Below are 23,178 nucleotides of genomic sequence, written 5' to 3'. Positions count from 1 at the left end.
TTATCAAACAGTAATCAAAGAAATTTCTTTGATTTACTGTAAGTGATAGATGTAAATCCGGAATTCCAAATATTATTAGCTTTGGGTTAGGGTCCTATTTAACTTTGATGACTTCAGAAATAACTTTAAAAATTTCTGTCCAGTAATAATTCAATTTAGGACATGTAACGAAACTATGTATTAAATTTGCCTCTGCTTTCTTGCACTTATCACAAATAGCGGAGAGATTCGGTAAAATACTATTTAATTTAGTTTTCGAATAATGTAACCTATATAATACTTTAAATTGTATCAATATATGTCTGGCGTTTAATGAACACCGGTGTATTCGTTGTAGACTTTCTTCCCAGTTTTCTTTTGTTATAGCCAATCCCATTTCATTTTCCCATGCTTGACGATATATTTCCGTTATTGGATTCTCCTTATCCAAAATGATGTTATATATATAGGCTATTAATTTTTCTGTATTTGGATATAAATTAAACAGTTCGTCTAACAATCCTGCTTCTTTATTTTTATAATCTTGTGTATTGGATTTAATATAATCTCTAATTTGTAAATACCTAAACAAATGTTGTGGAGACAATCCATAAATATCTTGTAACTCCTGGAATAAAAGAAATTTTCCTTTTCTATAAAGGTGTTCTATCCTTGTAATTCCTAAATCATCCCATTGTTTAAACCCCCCATCTAATATAGCAGGTTTAAACGATGGGTTATTCATAATTGGTAATCTAAATGAGAGATTATCCAAATGTAGAGTCTTAACTATTTGTTTCCAAATACGTCTGTTATTATATATTATTAGGTTGTCTTTATAATATTTTTTTTGTACTTCCGTTGGTGCAAAAATTATCGAACCTACATTGAAAGGTAGACAGTCTTCCTTTTCTATATTTAACCATGTCGGTTCATGATCCATATTTACCCACCAGAAATTCATATTCTTAATCTGAACAGCCCAAAAATAATATAAAAAGTTTGGAAGTGCTAATCCTCCATTTATCTTAGCTTTGCATAGATGTTTTTTATTTATTCTGTGATTTTTATAATCCCAAATAAAACTATTAACAATATTATCAATTTAAAAAAAAAAAGTTTTCGGAAGAAAAAAAGGAATAGCCTGAAACAAATATAACAACTGTGGTAGAAATACCATCTTTATGGCACTTATTCTACCAATCATGGATATAGGAAGTGTTTTCCAATATAAAATATTTTTTCTAAGTTTATCTAATAGTTGAGGATAGTTGGATTTTATTAATGAGTTATGAGTTTTAGTTACGTTAATCCCTAAATATTTAAGTTTGTCTGTAACTACTTTTAATGGGTATTGTTGTAATGTATTTAGATTTATTCCTGTTATTGGCATAATCTCGCTTTTATCCCAATTAATCCTATACCCAGAAAATGCACCAAACTTAGTTATAATGTTTAGCAGGTTGGGAATACTAATTTCCGGTTTTGTAATATAAATCAAAACATCATCTGCATATAAAGAAATTTTATTAATTGTTGTATCAGTATTATAGCCATATATTTCAGGTTCAGATCTAATTTTTTCCGCCAATGGTTCTATCACCAATGCGAACAATAAGGGTGATAACGGACATCCCTGTCTGCATCCCCTAGAGAGTTTGAATTTGGCTGATAAAATTTGGTTAGTCAAAATTCTTGCAATAGGATTCGAATATAAAATTCTTACCCATTTACAAAATCTATCCCCCAATTGAAACTTTTCCATTATATTAAATAAATACATCCATTCCACCTGATCAAACGCTTTTTCTGCATCTAATGATATAACCGCTAGTTCCGTATCTCGTATTCTTTTTGAATATATAATATTAAACAAGCGTCTGAGATTATGGGATGAATAACGTTTTGGGATAAAACCTGTTTGATCATAATGTATTAATTTAGAGATCACTAAACTTAATCTCCTAGATAAGACCTTAGTTAATATTTTTTGGTCTGTATTTAAAAGGGCAATCGCTCTATATGATCCAGGATCTTCCAAATCCTTATCTACTTTAGGGATGAGTGTAATTGTGGATTCATTTAGAGATTCTGGTAATTTTCCTTGGTCATATGCATATCTATACATTATTTGTAATCTTGGAGAAATCAGATCTTGAAATTTTTTATAAAATTCTGCACTCAGGCCATCCGGGCCCGCTGCTTTTCCGTTCTTTAGCGAACTAATTGATTCTATAATGTCTTTTACTGTTATTTCAGCATTTAACAATTCTCCACCTTCCTGATCTAAGCTATTGATTTGACATTCTTGTAAAAATATTTCCATACTATCTGTTTGTCCTGTTAGTTTTGACAAATAAAGATTTTTATAATATTGTAAAAATCTATCATTAATATCTTTTGGAGTAGTCAATATATTTCCATACTCAGATCTAATTCCGTGTATCATCTTCTCATCTTCTAATTTTCTAAGCTGTCGTGCTAGTAATTTTTGTGGTTTATCTCCAAATTCAAAATACACTTGTTTAGTTTGTTGAAAAAGTTTAATAACTTGATTAGAATATATTTTATTTAATCTATATTTTACTGATGCAATTTTATTACTTAACTCTTTGGAAGGCTGTTTTATATTTTCATTATCTAGACGTTTTATCTCATTTTCTAAATTTTGTTCTATTTTTCGATTTTCTTTATTGAGATGTGCTTGTGCGGATATTATTGCGCCACGCATGAATGCCTTAAATGTGTCCCAAAATAGTGATGGGGAAGTTTCAGGATTATCATTAGTTTCAAAAAATAATTTAATCTGATCCATCACATATTTACAACAGTCATTGTCCTTTAATATCTGAGGGTTAAATCTCCAGGTAGTAGTTTTATTAGATATATCTTTTAATTTTATCTTAAATGTTAATGGCGCATGATCCGAGATGATAATATTATGATATTTTGCGTCATACGTAAAAGGAAGTAATTTAGAATCTATTAAAAAATAATCTATCCTCGAATAGGTTCCATGTACGGGTGAGAAAAAAGAATATTCTCGTCCGGATGGATTATCTAACCTCCAGATGTCTTTAATATTAGATGTATTGATAAAAGCATTTATGAATTTACTTGATTTCGAGGCAGCTTTCCTTTTTGCAGATGATCTATCTAAGTAGTTATCTAAAGTACAATTTAAATCACCTCCAATTATTAAATTGTGTTGAGTGGATAAAGGAATATTATTAAATATTTTCTTAAAAAATAATGGATTATCAAAATTAGGGGCATATATGTTCATTAAAATTACCTTTTTTGAATATAATTCCCCTGTAATTATTACATATCTGCCTTCTTTATCCTCTATAATAGAACTTTGTATGAAAGGTATGCCTTTGCGAATAATTATTGCAACTCCTCTAGATTTATGTATAAATGTAGAATGATACACCTTAGAAATCCATTTAGCTGTTAATCTATGTTGAGCATCTTTTTTAAGATGAGTCTCTTGAAGGAAAATGACATCTGTCTTCAATCTGTTCAACTGAGCTAACACCTTTCCCCTTTTAATTGGTTCATTAATTCCTTTTACATTCCAACTGCAGAAGGTTACTCCATCACCCCCAGTCTTCACCTTTATATCATGCATTTTACTATTAGGGCGGCTTTTTTTGGAGTAGCTTTCTTGACTCCCCCAGCTCCCCGTTGCACCCGGACATCAATCCAATGAGAATTTCTATCCACCTTAATCCGCATCTATGTCTTCTTAAACTATATACACAATATCCTTCACATCTACATTCAAATAATATATAATATAAGATCAATAAAAAACAAAAACAATAAGAAATATCAATAATAAAAAAAAAGTAAAGGGTGTTAATAGGGTGCTCAGAAAAAAAAGAAACTACACTTATATAGTGTGTAGTATGTGAAGGTGAAAGCCACACTAACGTGGCCATTAATCTAAAGACTTCCGTTTTTTTAATTAAAAAAAAAGATGTTAATTATACCAGCTCCTATCTCAAATGCTATATATATTGGGGTGGGGTACTAACTTTATATACTTAGTACTTAGTAATTATTTCTATTATTCATATTACTATTTGCTAATTACTAATATCAATTGTATTTAATACTATAATATGTAATACTATTATCATGGAATAATTAAATATTTTCTAATAATTAATACAGAACTACAACTAAATGTCCATTATTCCACTTCCTTCTAAGTGAGTATTTCATAACCACAGGTCGATGATAAAAGTTCAGTTCTCTCCTTCTCCCTCGGGTCCTTCCTCCACGTCTTCTCTCTCTTCATCTTCTGGCTTCTGCTGTATGCCTCGGGCGAATTCCAATGCTTCAGTATACTTAACGAAACGATATTCCTTGTCATCATAAGTTACTCTCAGTATTGCTGGGTACATCAAGCCATATCTCAGATCCTTAGTATTCTGTAAATTTCTCAGGATACCTTTTGTTTCTCTAAATAGTGATCTTTTCTTGGCCACTTCTGCTGGGTAGTCTCTAAAAATACTGATGTTGTCTCCCTCGTATTTCAGGTTTCTCTTTTTTATTATTATCTTCATCATTTCTTCGAAGACATGATCAAAGGCCACTTTTACAATCATTTGTCTGGGCGATGAACCTATCCCAGGAGCCCGTCTTAGAGCCCTATGTGCACGGCTCAACAGGGGTTCATGATCCAAATTCAGAATATCCTTTAAAAGTTTTGCAACAAATTTTCGAGGATCTTGATTCCCCTCACGACCTTCGCTCAGACCAACTATACGCAAATTTTTACGGCGTTGGCGTCCCTCCAGATCAATACATTTCTCGTTTGTTTTGCGTAATAATTCTAAGAGGCGTTTGTTCTCGGCACGGAGTTTTTCGGTCTCCTTAGTATTCAGTTCAGCAATCTTAGTTAGCTCTTTAATTGCTTCGCCTTGTTGGTCTAGCGAAATTATAGTAGGATCTATCTTGCCATCCAGCTTTCTTTCCATCCCAGCAGCTATATCCTTTACCTCCTCAATTTGAGTTTGTAACTCGGCATTAGCCTTTTCCTTCCACTCATCCATCATATTTCTTACTGTCATTATAACTTGTTTTATTAAGTCTTCTTTATTTTTCTCGTGATACACCAGCATATCCGCTTTTAAACTTTTTATCTCCTCCATATACTCCTTCCTCTGCTTCTTTATCTCACCTAGAATGGTAGTCTTGAGCTCCTCCATTTCAGCTTTCCTCTGTGAGATATCTTCTTGAGAAGCAGCAGCAGCCGCACCCGAGCTCAGGCCTATTTCCCTTCTCGTAGCTTTTTTTCCAGTGGTGGGGGGAGGGGAGCGCTGGGTCATAATTTCTTCTTAAAATCGCGCGCCTGATGACGTCACGCACCTTTTAAACGCTGCCGGAGCCGTTTACAATCGATCTCCTGTGGTAAGTGCGTTTGTTTGACCCTTTTACCCCCGTTTTAAATTCAGTTTTTTGCGGAGCTGTAATGGCGCGATTCCACTCACATCGTGGCGCCAACCGGAAGTATGACGTTATATTTTACATCTATGATTTAATTAAACAGAGCAGACCAGGGGTGTTAGGATTTAAGCTTGTACTGTCAGCATATCCCATGGATTTACGACTGTGTGTAGTGGCGCACTTGCGACATTATGTTGAGGTCACCAAGAGCCTCAGAAGTTCAGAAGTAGCATTGTTTATTAGCCACAAAAAGCCACATTTGAAAGTGTCGGTTCAGACCATTTCAAGATGGCTAAAACAAGTGCTGGGTTGTGCAGGAGTTAATACTGACAATTTAAAATCTCACTCCACCAGGGCAGCATCAACGTCAGCAGCGAGGGCAATGGACGTCCCTCTAGACCATACCCTCGCGGCCGCAGGATGGTCAAATGAACTGACTTTTCAGAGGTTTTATAATAAACCCCTTATCGAACCCTGGGTGTTCGTCCATTCCATTTTAAGTTCTGTTTCATAGCTTCCCCCTGGGAGAGAGGGGTCGCTATTGTGTTTCGTTCTTTCTTTTAGTGAATTAAAGCATCAACGTGTTAATCTGTACCATGTTTCAATGTATTGCTCATTATTCACTCCTTCTGAGTCAACTGATGCAGTGTGAGACGCCTGGATTCGTATCTATGGCGTGAAATCACAGAGCTTTGAAATCTTCACGGAATCACTCACGTGACTCCGAAGTAAAATAGTAAGATTAAACGAGAACTTACCAGTTTGAAGTTTGATCTTTATTTTAATGAGGTGTTACGATGAGCTATTACGTGCCCACCGCTCCCGGCCCTCATATCATAAAGGTAATCTGGTATGGCTGGTTTACAATCTTGCTATATTACTTCAGTTACTATTATCTGTGATTTCACACCGCTGCTTTGAAGATTGACGCACATGCGGACTGGTTGGGTTCTTCACGTAATCGCTCATCGTAACTCCTCATAAAATAAAGATCAAACTTCAAACTGGTAAGTTCTCGTTTAATCTTACTATCAATTGTAAAACAAAATTATCAGCAAGGTTAGCATTGCCTTTATTCCTTGGAAACCTTGTTATTGTTTTGATGTAATTAGGAGGCAGCCATGATCCCAGATAAATCTACGTATGAAGATCCTTTGTATGAGGTCCTCTGCCAGTGCTGGCTATAAGGAGCTGTACTGCAGGACATGAGGGATGCCATGAACATTACCCTCTACAAGAACAAGTGCGAGAGAAGCGACTGCAACAACTACAGAGGCATCTCTCTCCTCAACATCGTTGGCAAGGTCTTTGCTCGGATCATCTTGATCCACTTGCAGAAGCTGGCGGAATGTGTCTACCCATAGTCACAGTGCAGTTTCCGAGCTGGAAGATCAACTGTGGACATGATCTTCTCCATTCGACAGCTCCAGGAGAAGTGCAGAGAATAGCGCATGCCACTGTATGTTGCTTTCATTGACCTCACCAAGGCCTTCGACCTCGTCAGCCGAGATGGCCTATTCAAGGCTCTGCCAAAGATCGGCTGCCCACCAAAACTGCAGAGCATGATAGAATCCTTCCGCATCAACACGAAGGGGACAGTGCAGTTCAATGGCAGCTTCTCAGAGCCCTTCGATATCCACAGTGGCATCAAACAAGGTTGCGTCCTCGCTCCCACACTTTTTAGGATTTTCTTCGCTCTGCTCCTGAAACATGCCTTTGGCACTGCAACAGAGGGGATCTACCTGCGTACTAGATCAGATGGCAGACTCTTCAACCTCACCCGCCTCAGAGCAAAGACAAAAGTACGTGAAGCTCTCAACAGAAACATGTTGTTTGCCGACGACGCTGCAGTTGTGTCCCACACCCAGCAGGAACTACTCACTGATGGACTGCTTCTGTGGGGCATGCAAGGACTTCGGACTGACCATCAGCCTGAAGACGACGAACGTCTTGGGGCAGGATACAGAGGCTCCGCCTGTCATCACCATTGACGACTACGAACTAGATGCCGTCCATCAGTTCACGTATCTCAGCTCCACCATCACCGACAACCTCTCCTTGGACACAGAGATTGATAAGAGGATTGGGAAGGCAGCTACAACTCTCGCTCATCTCACAACTCAAGTGTGGACCAGCCCAAAGCTGACAGTGAAGACAATGATAGCAGTCTACAATGCCTGTGTCAACAGCACGCTGCTGTACGGCATTGAGACATGGACTACATATGCCAGGCAGGAGAGAAGTCTCAACACCTTCCACCTGAGAAGCATCCGCCCTATCCTGGGCATATCCTGGCAAGACAGAGTGTCCAACGCCGAGATCCTGTCTAACTCATGCCTTCCCAGTATGTACACTCTACTCTGGCAGCGCAGACTGCGGTGACTGGGCCAAGTCCACCGCATGGAGGATGGCAGTATTCCCAAAGATATCCTCTATGGAGAGCTGACATCTGGGAGGAGAACCATCAGCCGCCCCCAGCTACGTTAAAAGGATGTCTGCAAGAGAGATATGAAGGTGCTCAACATCAATGTGGAGTCTTGGGAGAGCCTTGCAGCTGACCGCACGAGGTGGAGAGGTACCCTGAACCAACATCTCAAAACGAGGGAAGAGAAATTGTTGAACCCAGCGGGCATGCAGAAAGGAGCTCAGCAACTTCAACAAACCACAAATGTGACCTTTGCGACAGAGACTGTTACTCCCGCATTGGTCTCTTCAGCCACAAGCGATGCTGCTCTAGCCGAGGTTTGGAGCAAGCAGCCAACAACTAGGATGCATCACCCATGGTCAGTCATGACCGAGGGGGGCCTACTATGATCCCAGAGTGCTCGCTGCCTTGCTACCATAAAACAAAGCACGTGATTGGTCAGTTGTCGTCAGACGCAATGCCAAGCGTACATTGATTGGACAATTACTACTCGGAAAATTTGAGGTTTTTCCTCATATTCTAAAAATACGTGCAGGTTTTGTTCTTGACGAGTTGCAGGTATGATTTCTATATTTTTACACAATATGTTAAAAATTCAGGTAGTTACGTGATTTGGGTCACAAACTTAAACGAAAAAGCACCTCGGCCCACAGCCTAATTCATCACTAATTGTTTCCTACTGCAGTTGGTGCGGGAGTCAAGACTTTAATAGGGATTGTACGGCAAGGATTTAGGAAGCAGAGAGAAACGTTTTTAAACATTAAGCAAGTTAATTTTACGTTATTTACAAGTATTTTAACCTAATTCCCTTAAAAACGTATATTTTAATTCATTTCACTTATTAGCTTTTAAAAAATAAAAATGGGTGTTTGCCGCTTAAATCATTAATTTTGTTTCCCTGAACAGTTAAGGCCAGAAGGTTAGACTCACCCCATTCATCTATGTCCAATGCAGGCAACTAAAGGGGTGTAAGATCTGTGGCGATGATTCAAAGTGGGATGACAGGGCAACATGATGTGACCTCATTTAATAACCAGATGGTGCATCTCCATAACCATCCACATTCAAAAGGACTGCCTCGCAGTTGATCCCATTGGTTTACAGCTTGGTTGATGCCCAAATTATAGTGCAATCAGAAAGTATTTAGACCCCATCACTTTTTACACATATTGTTACGTTACAGACTTATTCTAAAATGGATTAAAACATTGTTTTTATCATCAATCTACACAGAATACTCCATAATAAAAAAGCGAAAACAGGTATTTAGATATTTTTGCAAAGTAATTAAAAAGAAATAACTGAAATTTCACATTTACATAAGTATTCAGACCCTTTACTCAGTACTTTGTTGAGGCACCTTTGGCAGCGATTACAGCCTCAAGTCTTCAGGAGATGCTACACTTGTCGCTTTACCTCCCCCCTCGTCTCCATTCAAGGACCCAAGCAGTCGTTCCAGGTGCGACAGAGGTTCACCTGCACCTCCTCCAACCTCATCTATTGCATCCGCTATTCTAGATGTCAGCTGATCTACATTGGTGAGACCAAGCGTAGGCTTGGTGATCGTTTTGCCGAACACCTCCGCTCGGTCCGCGTTAACCAACCTGATCTCCCTGTGGCTCAGCACTTCAACACTCCCTCCCATTCTGAATCCGACCTTTCTGTCCTGGGCCTCCTCCAAGGCCAGAGTGAGCACCACCGGAAATTGGAGGAGCAGCACCTCATATTCCGCTTGGGCAGTCTGCAGCCCAGCGGTTTGAACATTGACCTCCAATTTCCGGTAGCCCTTGCTGTCTCCTCCCCTTCCCAGCTCTCCCTCAGCCCTCTGGCTCCTTCTCTTCCTTTCTTCATCCCGCCCTCCCCACCCTGCATCAGTCTGAAGAAGCATTTTTGGCCCGAAACGTTGCCTATTTCCTTCGCATCATAGATGCTGCCGCACCCATTTCGCCAGCACTTTTGTCTATCTTCTTGGGTATGACTCTACAAGCTTGGCACACCTGTACTTGGGTAATTTCTCCCATTCTTCTCTGCAGATCCTCTCAAGCTCTGTCAGGTTGGATGGGGAGAGTCGATGCACAGCTATTTTCAGGTCCCTCCAGAAACGTTAGATCGGGTTCAAGGCTCTGGCTGGGCCACTCAAGGACATTCACAGACTTATCATGAAGCCACTCCTGTGTTGTCTCGGCTGTGTGCTTCGGGTCCTTGTCATGTTGGAAGGCGAACCTCCGCCCCAGTCTGAGGTCCAGAACGCTCTGGAGGAGGTTTTCATCAAAGATCTCTCTATACTTTGTTCCGTTCATCTTCCCCTCGATCGATCCTGACTAGTCTCCCAGTCCTTCCCGCTGAAAAACATCCCCACAGCATGATGCTGCCACCACCATGCTTCACCGTAGGTATGGTATTGGCCAGGTGATGAGCTGTGCCTGGTTTCCTCCAGATGTGACGCTTGGCGTTCAGGCCAAAAAGTTCAATCTTGGCTTCATCAGACCAGAGAATCTTGGTTAGGTGCCTTTTGGCAAACTCCAAGTGGGCTGTCATGTGCCTTTTACTGGAGTGACTTCCGTCTGGCCACTCTACCATAAAGGCCTGATTGGTGGAGTGCTGCATATAGAGTTGCCCTTCTGGAAGGTTCTCCCATCTCCACAGAGGAACTCTGGAGGTTTGCCAGAGTGAGCATCGGGTTCTTGGTCACCACCCTGACCAAGGCTCTTTCCCCCCGATTGCTCAGTTTGACCCGGGCGGCCATCCCTATGAAGAGTCCTGGTGGTTCCAAAGTTCTTCCATTTAAGAATGACGGAGGCCACTCTGCTCATTGGGGCCTGCAATGCTACAGAAATAGTTTTATATCCTTCCCCAGATCTGTGTCTCAACACACGTGATGTCTGGCAAGCGCTTGAAGGGCTGAACAGCTGCTTTGGTTATTGTATGACTAAATATACATGAAGAATTTTTATTTCATTTTTTTACTGTCATGTGTTTCACATGACTCAACAATCTCATATTCCTGCAATGCCCCCAACTCAGCAGTCATCAGTTCCTTAATCAGTCGTCTTATTAACATTTCTGGGGCAATGGTGAGAATACATGAACAGTGAGAATATAATCACAGAGAAGATACAATGTGCAATGCGATGAAGGTGGCTCGGAATTGACACTATGGCATAGGTTCTCTGAATTATTCAAAATAGCGAAATACAGAACTCAGTGATACACAAAACGGAGGAGTAATGCAGCGGGGGTACACAAAAATGCTGGAGAAACTCAGCGGGTGCAGCAGCATCTATGGAGCGAAAGAAATAGGTGACGTTTCGAGCCGAAACCCTTCTTCAGACGGTGGGGGGGGGGGGGGGGGGAGAAGGAAGGAAAAGGGGGGGGGGAGGAGCCCGAGGGCGGGGGGATGGGAGGAGACAGCTCGAGGGTTAAGGAAGGGGAGGAGACAGCAAGGGCTAGCAAAATTGGGAGATTTCATGAATGAACATTGAATTCTCCCAATTTTGCTAGCCCTTGCTCTCTCCTCCCCTTCCTTAACCCTCGAGCTGTCTCCTCCCATTCCCCCGCCCTCGGGCTCCTCCTCCTCCCTTTTTCCTTCCTTCTCCCCCGCCACCCACCATCAGACTGAAGAAGGGTTTCGGCCCGAAACGTCACCTATTTCTTTCGCTCCATAGATGCTGCTGCACCCGCTGAGTTTCTCCAGCATTTTTGTGTACCTTCGATCTTCCAGCATCTGCAGTTCCTTCTTTAACAGTAATGCAGCGGGACTGGCAGCATCTCTGGAGAGAAGGAATGGGTGACATTTTGGGTCGAGACCCTTCTTCAGACTCCTATACAGAACTCAGCAAATTGGAATGCAACGGATGCTCATGGAGGCCACTGAACAACCAGCAAGATTAACTAGCAATGGCTGCCTCACCAACAGTCTGTCTGACCTTTCCTTCTTTGAGTTTTAATTGTGTTAAATGTATGTTTTAGTGTTCTTTAGCTTGTTTTATGTAGGGGATGGGGAAAACTTTTAATCTCAACGGAGGTGGAATTTCTTTCCGCATCGTAACTCCGTCCGCACTGCAGCCGAACATCGTGGAGTTGCCCGGCCTTTACTGGAGACCGATTTTGAGAGCTCCACCGCGGTCGCCTGAGGACTTACCATCGCAGAGCTCGTGATCCCTTTGCCAGGGGTCGACCTCGAAGCTCCAACCGTGGGTGCTTGCGGACTTTAACATCAGAGCCCGCGGTTTCTGGTCAGAGACTGACTTTGGGAACTCCAAGCCGCAGGAATTTCGACCACTCTGATGCGGGAGTTTTGATCGCCCCGATGTGGGATTTCGATCACCCAGAGGCAGGTGTTTTGACCCCTGGCTGCGGGAGCTTCGACTGCCCCGTCGGATTGTTCGACTGCCCCAACCACGGGAGAATAAAGAGGAAGAAGTTTGGACTTCTTTGCCTTCTATCAGTGAGGAATGTGGGGAATCTGCTGTGTTGGATGTTTATGTTAAATTTTATGTAGTTGTGTCTTGTTGCTTTTTTTCCGTAGGCTGTATGATAATTCACCTATCACTGCACCTTAATTGATACATGTGACAAAAGACCTTTGAAACCCTTTGAAGGTCATACTATATTGACAGCTTGGTCATATCAAGTTACTTTGTCATGTGCAGATGGAAATTATCTTAAGAAGTTCATTCACGTCACCTGGATATTGAACTTACATATTATTGAATTAGAAACAGTAGCACAAACCGTCAGTAGAAAAGCATAATTCAACACGAACAGGTAGCAAAGTTTCTGGAAGAAGTTGTATCTTGTGCAATTCTTTTCAGTACTTTATTGGGTGGAATGTTGCAGGTGTTCAAATAGACAATAGGTGCAGGAGTAGACCATTCGGCTCTTCGAGCCGGCATCGCGTCAATAAACTGATGAAATATGTTTCTTATTCTTGAGAGATAAAGAAGCACTCGTAAATAATGGCCTCAAATTCAGCATAGGTGAGAATCTGCTGTTCAAGACTGTCACGAGTCTTCATCTGAATGTCGATTGAATCATAACTAGGTTTGGGGCAGTAATGGGCATGGAAAATGCTGAGTGATGGTATGGAGAAACAAGGTTTGTTTATACATGTGGGGACGGATAAAAGTGAATAATGATTTGCATTTACTGTGGCAGTTATTTGGAATAAAATGTGAAAATTTATCTCAAAATTCCATGGGGAGACCAATGATACACTTGTTTGTGGGTGGGAGCAGTTTCCTATTGAAAACGTCAACTTGGCTTATCCCTCTCCCCTCCTCCAACCCCCCTCTCCCCTCGTCCACCCCCCCTCTCCCCTCCTCCAACCCCATCTCCCCTCCGCTCCACCCCCTCGCCTCCCTTCCCCCCCCTCTTTTCCTCCCACTCCTCTCTATTCCCCTCCTCTCTCCCATCTCTTCTCTCTCCCCCCTTTCCCCCCCTCTCCCCCTCCTCTCTCGCTCCAACTCCCACCTCTCCCCTCCCTCCCCACTCTCTCCCCCCTCCTCTCTCTCCCCCTCCCCCCCTATCTCACCCTCCCCCCTCCCCCCCCCCCTGTGTGTTTGGGGGGTATTTAGTGTGTGAGTGACGCCGCAGGCGACCCCGCAACTGCGCGTTGCGGGGACGGGACCCAACAGGTCCCCCTTGGTCTAGTGATTTCTAATTTCTCTGATCTAAGACTAACAAACTACTTTATTTGCCCTCAACAAGGTCTGTGACATTCTGCAATGTCAGATGCTGCTTTGTACACACGATGAATTGCTTTAGCCGTGGATGATGGAGCCACTCTCAGTTTCCTAGCCTTGGGATCATTTTAGTTGCAGTTGCTGGTCTATGCATATTTTGTTATTGATCACTGTTATGCAAGAATGTCGCTCAAATGTCATAATGGAGGACAGTAGATTTCATTAGTTTACCTGCAGCCCATAGGAACAGGCACAGTATCTCCAGTACTGCAGTCTTCCCCAATGTGCGGGCATTCATGTAGTGAACTCCTTATGAGACACAGCTGATAACTAAGGACCCCATTGCCCTAGTACATAATGAACCACTTTTAACTTAGTTTAGAGATACAGCGCAGAAACATGCCCTTCGGCCCACCGAGTCTGCACCAACCGGCGATCCCTGCACATTAACGTCGTCCTACACACACTAGGGACAATTTACACTTATACCAAGCCAATTAACCTACAAACCTGTACGTCCTTGGCGTGTGGGAGGAAACCGAAGATCTCGGAGAAAACCCACGCGGTCACGGGGAGAACGTACAAACTCCGTACAGACAGCACCCATAGGCGGGGTTGAACCCGGGTCTCTGACACTGCAAGACAGCAACTCTACCGCTGCACCACTGTGCCGCCCAAACTTGCAGTTACTGTTCTTCACCTGGCTGCCCAGTCCTCTCCAATGCCAAGGCAGCACTCTCATTCTGCAGCCTCACATTGTAGCAATACTCCCCCGCATAGGAAGAGTGCCACGTACTGTGGTATCCCATCAATGCCATCAGCTGCTAAAATCTTCCATCATCATTCTTCAAACCTCAAGATCTTTATGGGAAATCCAGACAATGTTGGGGTGATCCATAGCACTGATTTGTCATTATAAAGAGGCAATTGAACAAATACGAGTCAAATGGTTAGTTTCACTGCAGTACCAGTAAGGTACAATAATGTGTAAAATGTCTGCAATATAAAATATATTGATTTAAGTTGTTTTATTGCAAGGCCATATGAGCCCTTACCACAGGAGGTTCTAATCAGGTCTGTTAGCAGTATGAATTACCTAAAAAAATAATACTATCTTGACAAAAGAAAACACAAAAAACTTAAGAAAAGTCTCGGCTACATATTTTAAAAACCATATTGTGAAATACAGTATTTACACATCTTCTAATACACACATAGCAACTTCTGGACTCTCCGTGCTAGTTTGTTGTGGGGAGGAGATCCGAGCCAAAGCAGGCATAGGCTTGCTACTCTCTGGAGAATTCTCAGATTCTGACTCAGTCTGTTCTTATGATTCACCTTTCCCAGATCCCCAAAAGGGCCTGTCCCATTTTCACCACCTAATTCACGATCTTTTTTACTCATGGACATTTATCATCAGGCTAGAAAAAACGCCGCAACCTACTTGATGCCTCGAGTACCTACGACTAGCATCACGACCTGCTAGGACCTCCTATGACCTCGTGACGACCATGCATGCTCCCGACGCCGAAGCACCATCACCCGGCGAAAACATCGGGCGCCGTGGCGGCGACTGTGGAGGCCTCAATAGGCCCGACTTTGGGTGGACAAGAGGATGGGGACTGGACTTTGTGCCTTCCCCCACAGTGGGAATCACTGTGGGGGGATGTTTTTGTGTTGAACTTCTTTTTGAATCTATGTTGTATTTTTATTAGTGTGCTGCAAGGACATCAGAATTTCCCCTGAATAAGGGGATTAATAAAGTTTAATCTAATCTTTAATCTAATGAGTCAAGGGCAAACTCGGCAGAGGTCGTGAATTAGGTCGTGAAAGTGGGACAGGCCCTTAACTAAACCAAGTGGTGCCAGCTTAGGCATGGGACTCCAGAGCACATCCAAAGAACTTGGGATCTCTGTATTTGTTGAAGAGGAGGTTGTCTTCATATGGATGAGTGGGGGAGGAGAAACGTTTACTGAACTGTTTGAACCACTCGCAGAGTTGCACTCAAAGTCCAGCGTGCAATTATCTAACTCACTCTGTGAATCTACAGGCATCTCATAGCCAAGCAATTGTTCAACATTCAAGTCTTCTCCTTCCAGCTGCAACACTAGGGGACTGGTGGAGCCACCGCACTCCCTCCCTTCCACTGTCGTACTGTCAACAGCATTGATGTCCATCAGTCTTACTGGTCCATGGATCCACAATTCATCCATGCTGTCCCCTTGGTTTCCAATGTCAATAAAGCCCAATGTGTGGTGGTCTGACATTGATGTATCTGGACTTTCTTTATCGGGGAAATGCTGATTTAAAAATGCAAGCTCATTTAAAAGTAAAGTGAATGGCTCATATCTCTCAGTGTCCACCATGTCACCAGTTGCTGAGCCATTTGCTTTCAACAATGGTTCGAGGAGCTGAGATGCTGATAGTTCTGCATCTCTGTCACTGCCCACCAGCTTTGTCCATACTGCATGCCTGCAATCGGCCACTCATAACCTGCAGTTCCAATTTATCTCCAAGTATTATCTCTGTCACAGATGTCGACTCTCCTGGGACCAAATCTTGATTCCAAGAATGCCTTGCACAAGACACTGCGGTTCCATCAGGCAAATCAGACAGATCCAGCGTTTTGGGTAACTCAGCGTTCTTGTCAACATTCATTGAACGAGAAGCTGCAGTCTGTTGGGTTTGTTGCTGGGCACATTCGGATTCTGTGGCCTCTGATGAAACAAGAAATGACATGGCCTCACTTTCATCAGGTGCAGTAAACTGCTCAGATGACTGCGAGTTGCTCTTTATAATGGACAAACTTGGATTCTTACTGGTCATAGGACTGAGCTGTTCTTGTGATGTATGTTTCCTCCCTTTCATGCTGAAATCACGTGACTGTGGAACCAGTGCACAAGAATCATTCGCTTCTTCTAGATTCAGCAATGGGGATTCGCCAGTTGCCAATGACGTTACATTCACTATTCTCGGCATCATGAATGAAGACACTTCATCATCTAGGGTGACACACAAAACAAATAAAAATGTAATTACAAGATTAGTGATCTACTATTGATACCTTTTTTCGTAGTTCAGTCTCAATCTACAACAAGTTTATTAACAAGTTATTTTCGTCTATCAGTTTCCAGTAATGAAATGTGCAAACAACAAATTCCCTCAACCATTGTTGCTCCTTAAATGGTTACTGTGAGGTGTGCAACCTTAGCTTGGGTGAGTCACTTTGGATGTGTATTCCCATGAACTGCCAGGCCATCATCCAGAGCTCAATGATCAGGTATGAAAAAGTAACATGTGAGGAATATCAAGAAACATCATAAAACACAAAATGCTGGAGTAACTCAGGACTGGAGGGAAAGAAACGTCACCCTTTCCTTCTCTCCAGAGATGCTGCCTGTCCTGCTGAGTTACTCCAGCGTTTTGTGAATATCGTGTGTTTAACACAGCATCTGCAGTTCCTTCCTACACATCAAGAAATATATTTCCTGTACTATAAATTCATTGTAATTACATGGAAATCCTCATAATAACAAACATGACTCAAGAGTGACCATAATATGGTTGAGTTCGTCATTAGGATGGAGAGTGACATTGTCAATTCAGAAACAAGGGTTCTGAACTTAAAGAAAGGTAACTTTGAGGGTGTGAGACGTAAATTGGCCAAGATAGACTGGCAATTGATTCTTAAAGGGTTGACGGTGGATAGGCAATGGAAGGCATTTAAAGACTGCATGGATGAACTACAGCAATTGTTCATCCCAGTTTGGCAAAAGAATAAATCAGGGAAGGTAGTGCATCCGTGGATAACAAGGGAAATCAGGCATAGTATCAAAACAAAAGATGAAGCATACAAATTAGCCAGAAAAAGCTGCCTACCAGAGGACTGGGAGAAATTCAGAGTCCAGCAGAGGAGGACAAAGGGCTTAATTAGGAAAGGGAAAATAGATTATGAACGAAAACTGGCAGGGAACATAAAAACTGACGGCAAACGTTTTTATAGATATGTGAAGAGAAAAAGATTAGTTAAAATAAATATAGGTCCCTTGCAGTCGAACAAGGACATGGCAGACCAATTGGCAGACCAAGGACATGGCAGACCATGGCAGACCAACTGAATAACTACTTTGGTTCTGTCTTCACTAAGGAAGACATAAATAATCTGCCAGAAATAGCAGGGGACCGGGGGGTCAAATGAGATGGACGAACTGAGCGAAATCCAGGTTAGCCGGGATGTGGTGTTAGGTAAATTGAATGGATTAAAGGCTGATAAATCCCCAGGGCCAGATAGGCTGCATCCCAGAGTACTTAAGGATGTAGCCCCAGAAATAGTGGATGCATTAGTGATAATTTTTCAAAACTCTTTAGATTCTGGAGTAGTTCCTGAGGTTTGTAGGGTAGCTAATGTAACCCCTTTTTAAAAAGGAGGGAGAGAGAAAACGGGGAATTACAGACCAGTTATTCTAACATCGGTAGTGGGGAAAATGCTAGAGTCAGTTATTAAAGATGGGATAGCAGCACATTTGGAAAGTGGTGAAATTATTGGACAAAGTCAGCATGGATTTATGAAAGGTAAATCATGTCTGACGAATCTTATAGAATTTTTCGAGGATGTAACTAGTAGAGTGGATTAGGGAGAACCAGTGGATGTGTTATATCTGGACTTTCAGAAGGCTTTCGACAAGGTCCCACATAAGAGATTATTATGCAAACTTAAAGCACACGGTATTGGGGGTTCAGTATTGATGTGGATAGAGAACTGGCTGGCAGACAGGAAGCAAAGAGTAGGAGTAAACGGGTCCTTTTCAGAATGGCAGGCAGTAACTAGTGGGGTACCGCAAGGCTCAGTGCTGGGACCCCAGCTATTTACAATATATATTAATGATCTGGATGAGGGAATTGAATGCAACATCTCCAAGTTTGCGGCTGACACGAAGCTGGGGGGCAGTGTTAGCTGTGAGGAGGATGCTAGGAGGCTGCAAGGTGACTTGGATGGGTTGGGTGAGTGGGCAAATGCATGGCAGATGCAGTATAATGTGGATAAATGTGAGGTTATCCACTTTGGTGGAAAAAACAGGAAAGTAGACTATTATCTGAATGGTGGCCGATTAGGAAAAGGGGAGATGCAACGAGACCTGGGTGTCATGGTACACCAGTCATTGAAAGTAGGCATGCAGGTGCAGCAGGCAGTGAAGAAAGCGAATGGTATGTTAGCATTCATAGCAAAAGGATTTGAGTATAAGAGCAGGGAGGTTCTACTGCAGTTGTACAGGGTCTTGGTGAGACCACACCTGGAATATTGCGTACAGTTTTGGTCTCCTAATCTGAGGAAAGACATTCTTGCCAGAGAGGGAGTACAGAGAAGGTTCACCAGTCTGATTCCTGGGATGGCAGGACTTTCATATGAAGAAAGACTGGATAGACTCGGCTTGTACTCGCTATAATTTAGAAGATTGAGGGGGGATCATATAGAAACCTACAACATTCTTAAGGGGTTGGACAGGCTAGATGCAGGAAGATTGTTCCCGATGTTGGAGAAGTCCAGAACAAGGGGTCACAGTTTAAGGATAAGGGGGAAGTCTTTTAGGACCGAGATGAGAAAAACATTTTTCACACAGAGAGTGGTGAATCTGTGGAATTCTCTGCCACAGAAGATAGTTGAGGCCAGTTCATTGGCTATATTTAAGAGGGAGTTAGATGTGGCCCTTGTGGCTAAAGGGATCAGGGGGTATGGAGGAAAGGCAGGTACAGGATACTGAGTTGGATGATCAGCCATGATCATATTGAATGGCGGTGCAGGCTCGAAGGGCCGAATGGCCTACTCCTGCCCCTATTTTCTATGTTTCTATGTCTATGTTTCTATATCAGTTAATCTTGTCTCATATGTTATTATAGAACTATCAGCACGTTTGTGTGACCAAGCACTCTCTAAAAAAGGAATCTGGGACCAATGAGAAGGATGGTCAAGTTGATCTTAAACCAGCTAGGCCGCCCACATTCAGTCGGAGCTCACAAGTTAGTGATACTAAGAGTGTTAGTGATCAGTGATTGAAAATTCAACATAAATATCGGTTCAGGGAAAGAGAAAGAATAGGGAGGCACTCACTGTAGTCTTGGTTTCTTGCCTCTCCTTTATTTGGAGGGGTGCATTCAAAGCCTCCCTCAAGGGCTTTGATCCATTGAGGTGACTTACAGTGGCTGGGTGGTCAAGCAGAGAGGTTTCTGGAAGGCCACAGCAAGGGCATAACCAATCAGCAGCATAATCAGCAGGAAGAACCTTAACAGCAGCCAGTGAGGATCACAACCAGCAAAAGCTTACTTTGTGAGCTCCAATCAAAGGTGTGGACAGCAACAGCACCACCTGAGATGGAGACCAACCTTCATGAAGAGTAGTGAACCCCACACTCTGGGAGCCCAGTGAAGATACCAGTGACAAACACCAAAGGTGACAGATGGTAATTTGGGACTCGGATAGATAGAGCCTAAAGTATTGCATTAACTGTGTTGGTGCATTAGTGAGTGAATAAAGGTGCCTTTGCACTGGGATCTGACAATCTCAAAACTATAAAGCACTGGGTAAAGCAATCCCACAAGGGACATTCGTCAAAGTGCTCAGAAAGAGTAGAGGCAACAGTTATCAAATATAGCTTTAACCATTCCTCATCAACCAAAGTACCAAGATAATTCGATTCTAACTTAGAATGATTGAAGTTGAATTAGGATGAATCCCCAGACCGTCAAAGCTTCTTCAGGTGTCCGGAGTTATGGGGATAAGGCAGGAGAATGGGGCTAGGAGAGATAGATCAACCATGGTTGAATGGCGTAGACTTGATTGGCCGAATGCCCTAATTCTGCTCCTATTCTTCATGACCATATGACTAACAACTGCAATGGTGTCGAAAGTGAAAGATTGGGTGGGGAGGGGGTGCTAATTGTCCGTCTTTATCTGTTGTCAGCCAGAAAGGGCACTCTCGTCAGATTGCGACTGAAGGGCGTTAACCAATATACATCCTGGAAACGGAAGTCTGAATGCGTCTATTATTTTTATAAGATCACAATTCTCTCCTCCATTTGAAATCTCCCTCACACTAATGTATTGGGACAATGGGCATATACTGAAAACTTGAGTTCTCGGTATTTTAAAACATATTATGGAAATCAGAAAAGGAAATACTGATGTCGTGCTTACCAACTAAAACTGCAGCCTCTTTCAATCTGGCATCGTTGCCTTGACACGCATCAGCCAAACCGAAGCTTACAGCCTCCATACCAGGTCTAGTGGTGAACTGTGTAGACGTTGTCAGTGTAGAACTGAGTGATCCCACAATAGTAAAGTTGTTTACCTGAAGTGGTACTGGCAACCCTTGCAGTTGTATAGTAACTGAGGCAATGCCCAAAGGGATAGGGAGAGAGTGAGACAAAGGGAGAAGTGAGGGGAGGGGGGGGGCGGAGGGGAAGCCTTTCACAAATGTGGAGCACATTGAAGATCCAGCCAAAACTCATAGCAATACCTGCAATACTTGCTCCAGTAACACCATCTCCCTTGGACTGGTTTTCACTTAGGAGTCCCTCAGCAGTGAAGAATGGAGTTTGGCCCGAAATAAGAGGACCCTTTAAAGTCGGAACGTGACCCTGTGGTGTCATCAGCAAACTTCCAGTTGTCAGCGGGATGGAGGAGGTTGAAGACTCTGTCAAAAAATTAACATCTCAATGACGACATTTCATTTCTAATCATGCAGCTAATAGTTCAAATGTCTTCCTCTTCTCTGTTCTTTGTCATCACTCACTGTTCTCTCCCACATATCATCCAGTGATGACATCTTTCTGGCTCTTCACTATATATTCACATCACCCTCCAATGACCTAATTTCAAACCTATTGCGTGTGTTTCAAACCTTCCCCCAATTATGTTTCCCACCACCCTACCACAGAACAATTACTCCCAGCTCAAACAAACAGCTCACCATCAGTTGCCAAGTCAGAAACTCTCCCTGATCCTCTCACCTCTTTCCCCAATGCATGACCCACTTGCTCAGAGAGCTATGGCTAAAACCCACAAAGAAAAGGCTCGGCACAAACTTAAACAAGACGTGATGCACAGCTCATTGACTTTGTGCACATAAGATTCATGCTGCAGGGGGCTCTGCAAAGTGATATGGGCCCTTACACAGTTGTTTTCATTTTTTAGGTCTTGTTATAATTTTTGGGCAATAACCAAACTGTTGTCAGGAATTCCTCCTTCACCTGAGATCAACAAATCTATTTTGATTTTTTCTTATGTCAAATCTCTTGAAAGGAGAGAAAGTTAAAACTCTTTGATCTTACCCACAGCATCAAATGATAATTCAGCACGAGAGTCAGACGAGAGAGGCAGAAACATTGCAGTTAAGTGTGCGTCTGTTTCAAACAGACTTTATAGGTATCTTGAAGAAGATTGGGTCCCATACCTGTGAAAGACTTTTCTAAACACTAATTTTCTAAACATCACTGAAACACTAACTCAATTTATAGCTCTAAACTCAAGAGCCAACTCTCATGGCAGCTTTAAAATCGTCCAACCAATGACAATGGCTGAGCTCATTTCCTCAACTTGGACAGCGATAGAATCAAGAATCAAGGGCGGCACAATGGCACAGCGGTAGAGTTGCTGCCTTACAGGTCTTGCAGCGATTGAGCCCTGGGTTCGATCCCAACTACGGTTGCTGTCTGTATGGAGTTTGTACGTTCTCTTCATGGGTTTTCTCCGAGATCTTCGGTTTCCTCCCACACCCCAAAGACCTACAGTTTTGCAGGTAAATGGGCCAAATATTAGTGTAAATTGGCCCCAGTGTGTATGTAGGATAGTGTTAATGTGCGGGGAACAGTGGTCAGTGCGGGCTCGATGGGCAAAAGGGCCTGTTTCCGTACTGTATCTCTAAACCAAACCAAAACCAATTGCAGAATTGCTTTGTTCTCCTTAACACAATAATAAAAATTGTCAATACATGACTAAATTTTCCTTCTTAAAACCTGTACATACGTATCCCCATTCAAGGCGTGCCTGTCTCTCCCAAATTGCTCAGCCTCAAAATTATTTCATTATCTTTGTAGAAGGTAGCAACAGAAATGAAACAAAACAATAATTTTATATCGAAGTCTCGTGATGAGACTACGTGAAGAACACACCAGCCCGCTTGCGCATCAGTACGTCAATGCATGGCGGGTAACGAATTTTTTGTTCCAGGAATGGCCCGCTGTTCCGTTAATTAGGTGCAGCGGGCTTGGAGAAGCTGATGGGCGTGGCCCGGTGCAGCTACTGGAGAAGCTGACGGGTGCGGCTGCACAGCTACCGCCATGGAGGCTCCGAAAGGGAGCATGCGGCCGGATTCGAGAAGTTGACGGGCACGGCCCGTGCACCTACCGCAATTGAGGCTCCGAGAGGGAGCAGGCGGCTGTTCGCGGGGAAATCTGATAGGCGCGGCCGTACAGACACCTTCCTTTTGGGGCTCCAAGGGAGCAGACGGCTGTTCGCGGTGAAGCTGACGGGCGGCCCGTACAGCCACCTCCGTTGAAGCTCCGAAAGGGAGCCAGCCAGATGCCTGAGGAAGCAACACCTGGCTCAGGGTTGCGTTATATTCCTCCCCTCAGAGA

General features: G+C 42.8%; 1 protein-coding gene across 2 annotated transcripts in view; it reads right to left on the bottom strand.

The window, feature by feature from the left end:
• Nucleotides 1-15,339: 15,339 nt before the first annotated feature.
• The window catches only part of LOC116976744, a 187,830-nt gene continuing 179,991 nt past the window's right edge, over nucleotides 15,340-23,178 (bottom strand). For both annotated transcript variants that reach the window (XM_033026638.1, XM_033026639.1), the window contains 2 exons: nucleotides 21,060-21,236; nucleotides 15,340-16,550 (listed from right to left, as the gene is read on the bottom strand). In XM_033026638.1, coding sequence (XP_032882529.1) covers nucleotides 15,988-16,550; nucleotides 21,060-21,236 — 740 coding nt within the window. In that variant the 3' untranslated portion in view covers nucleotides 15,340-15,987. The remainder of the gene's footprint in view (nucleotides 16,551-21,059; nucleotides 21,237-23,178) is intronic.

Source organism: Amblyraja radiata, chromosome 9, assembly GCF_010909765.2.
Source record: "Amblyraja radiata isolate CabotCenter1 chromosome 9, sAmbRad1.1.pri, whole genome shotgun sequence".
NCBI lineage: Eukaryota > Metazoa > Chordata > Chondrichthyes > Rajiformes > Rajidae > Amblyraja > Amblyraja radiata.
Note: the sequence above shows the minus strand (reverse complement) of the source record. Positions and strands in the feature narration are given on the sequence as shown.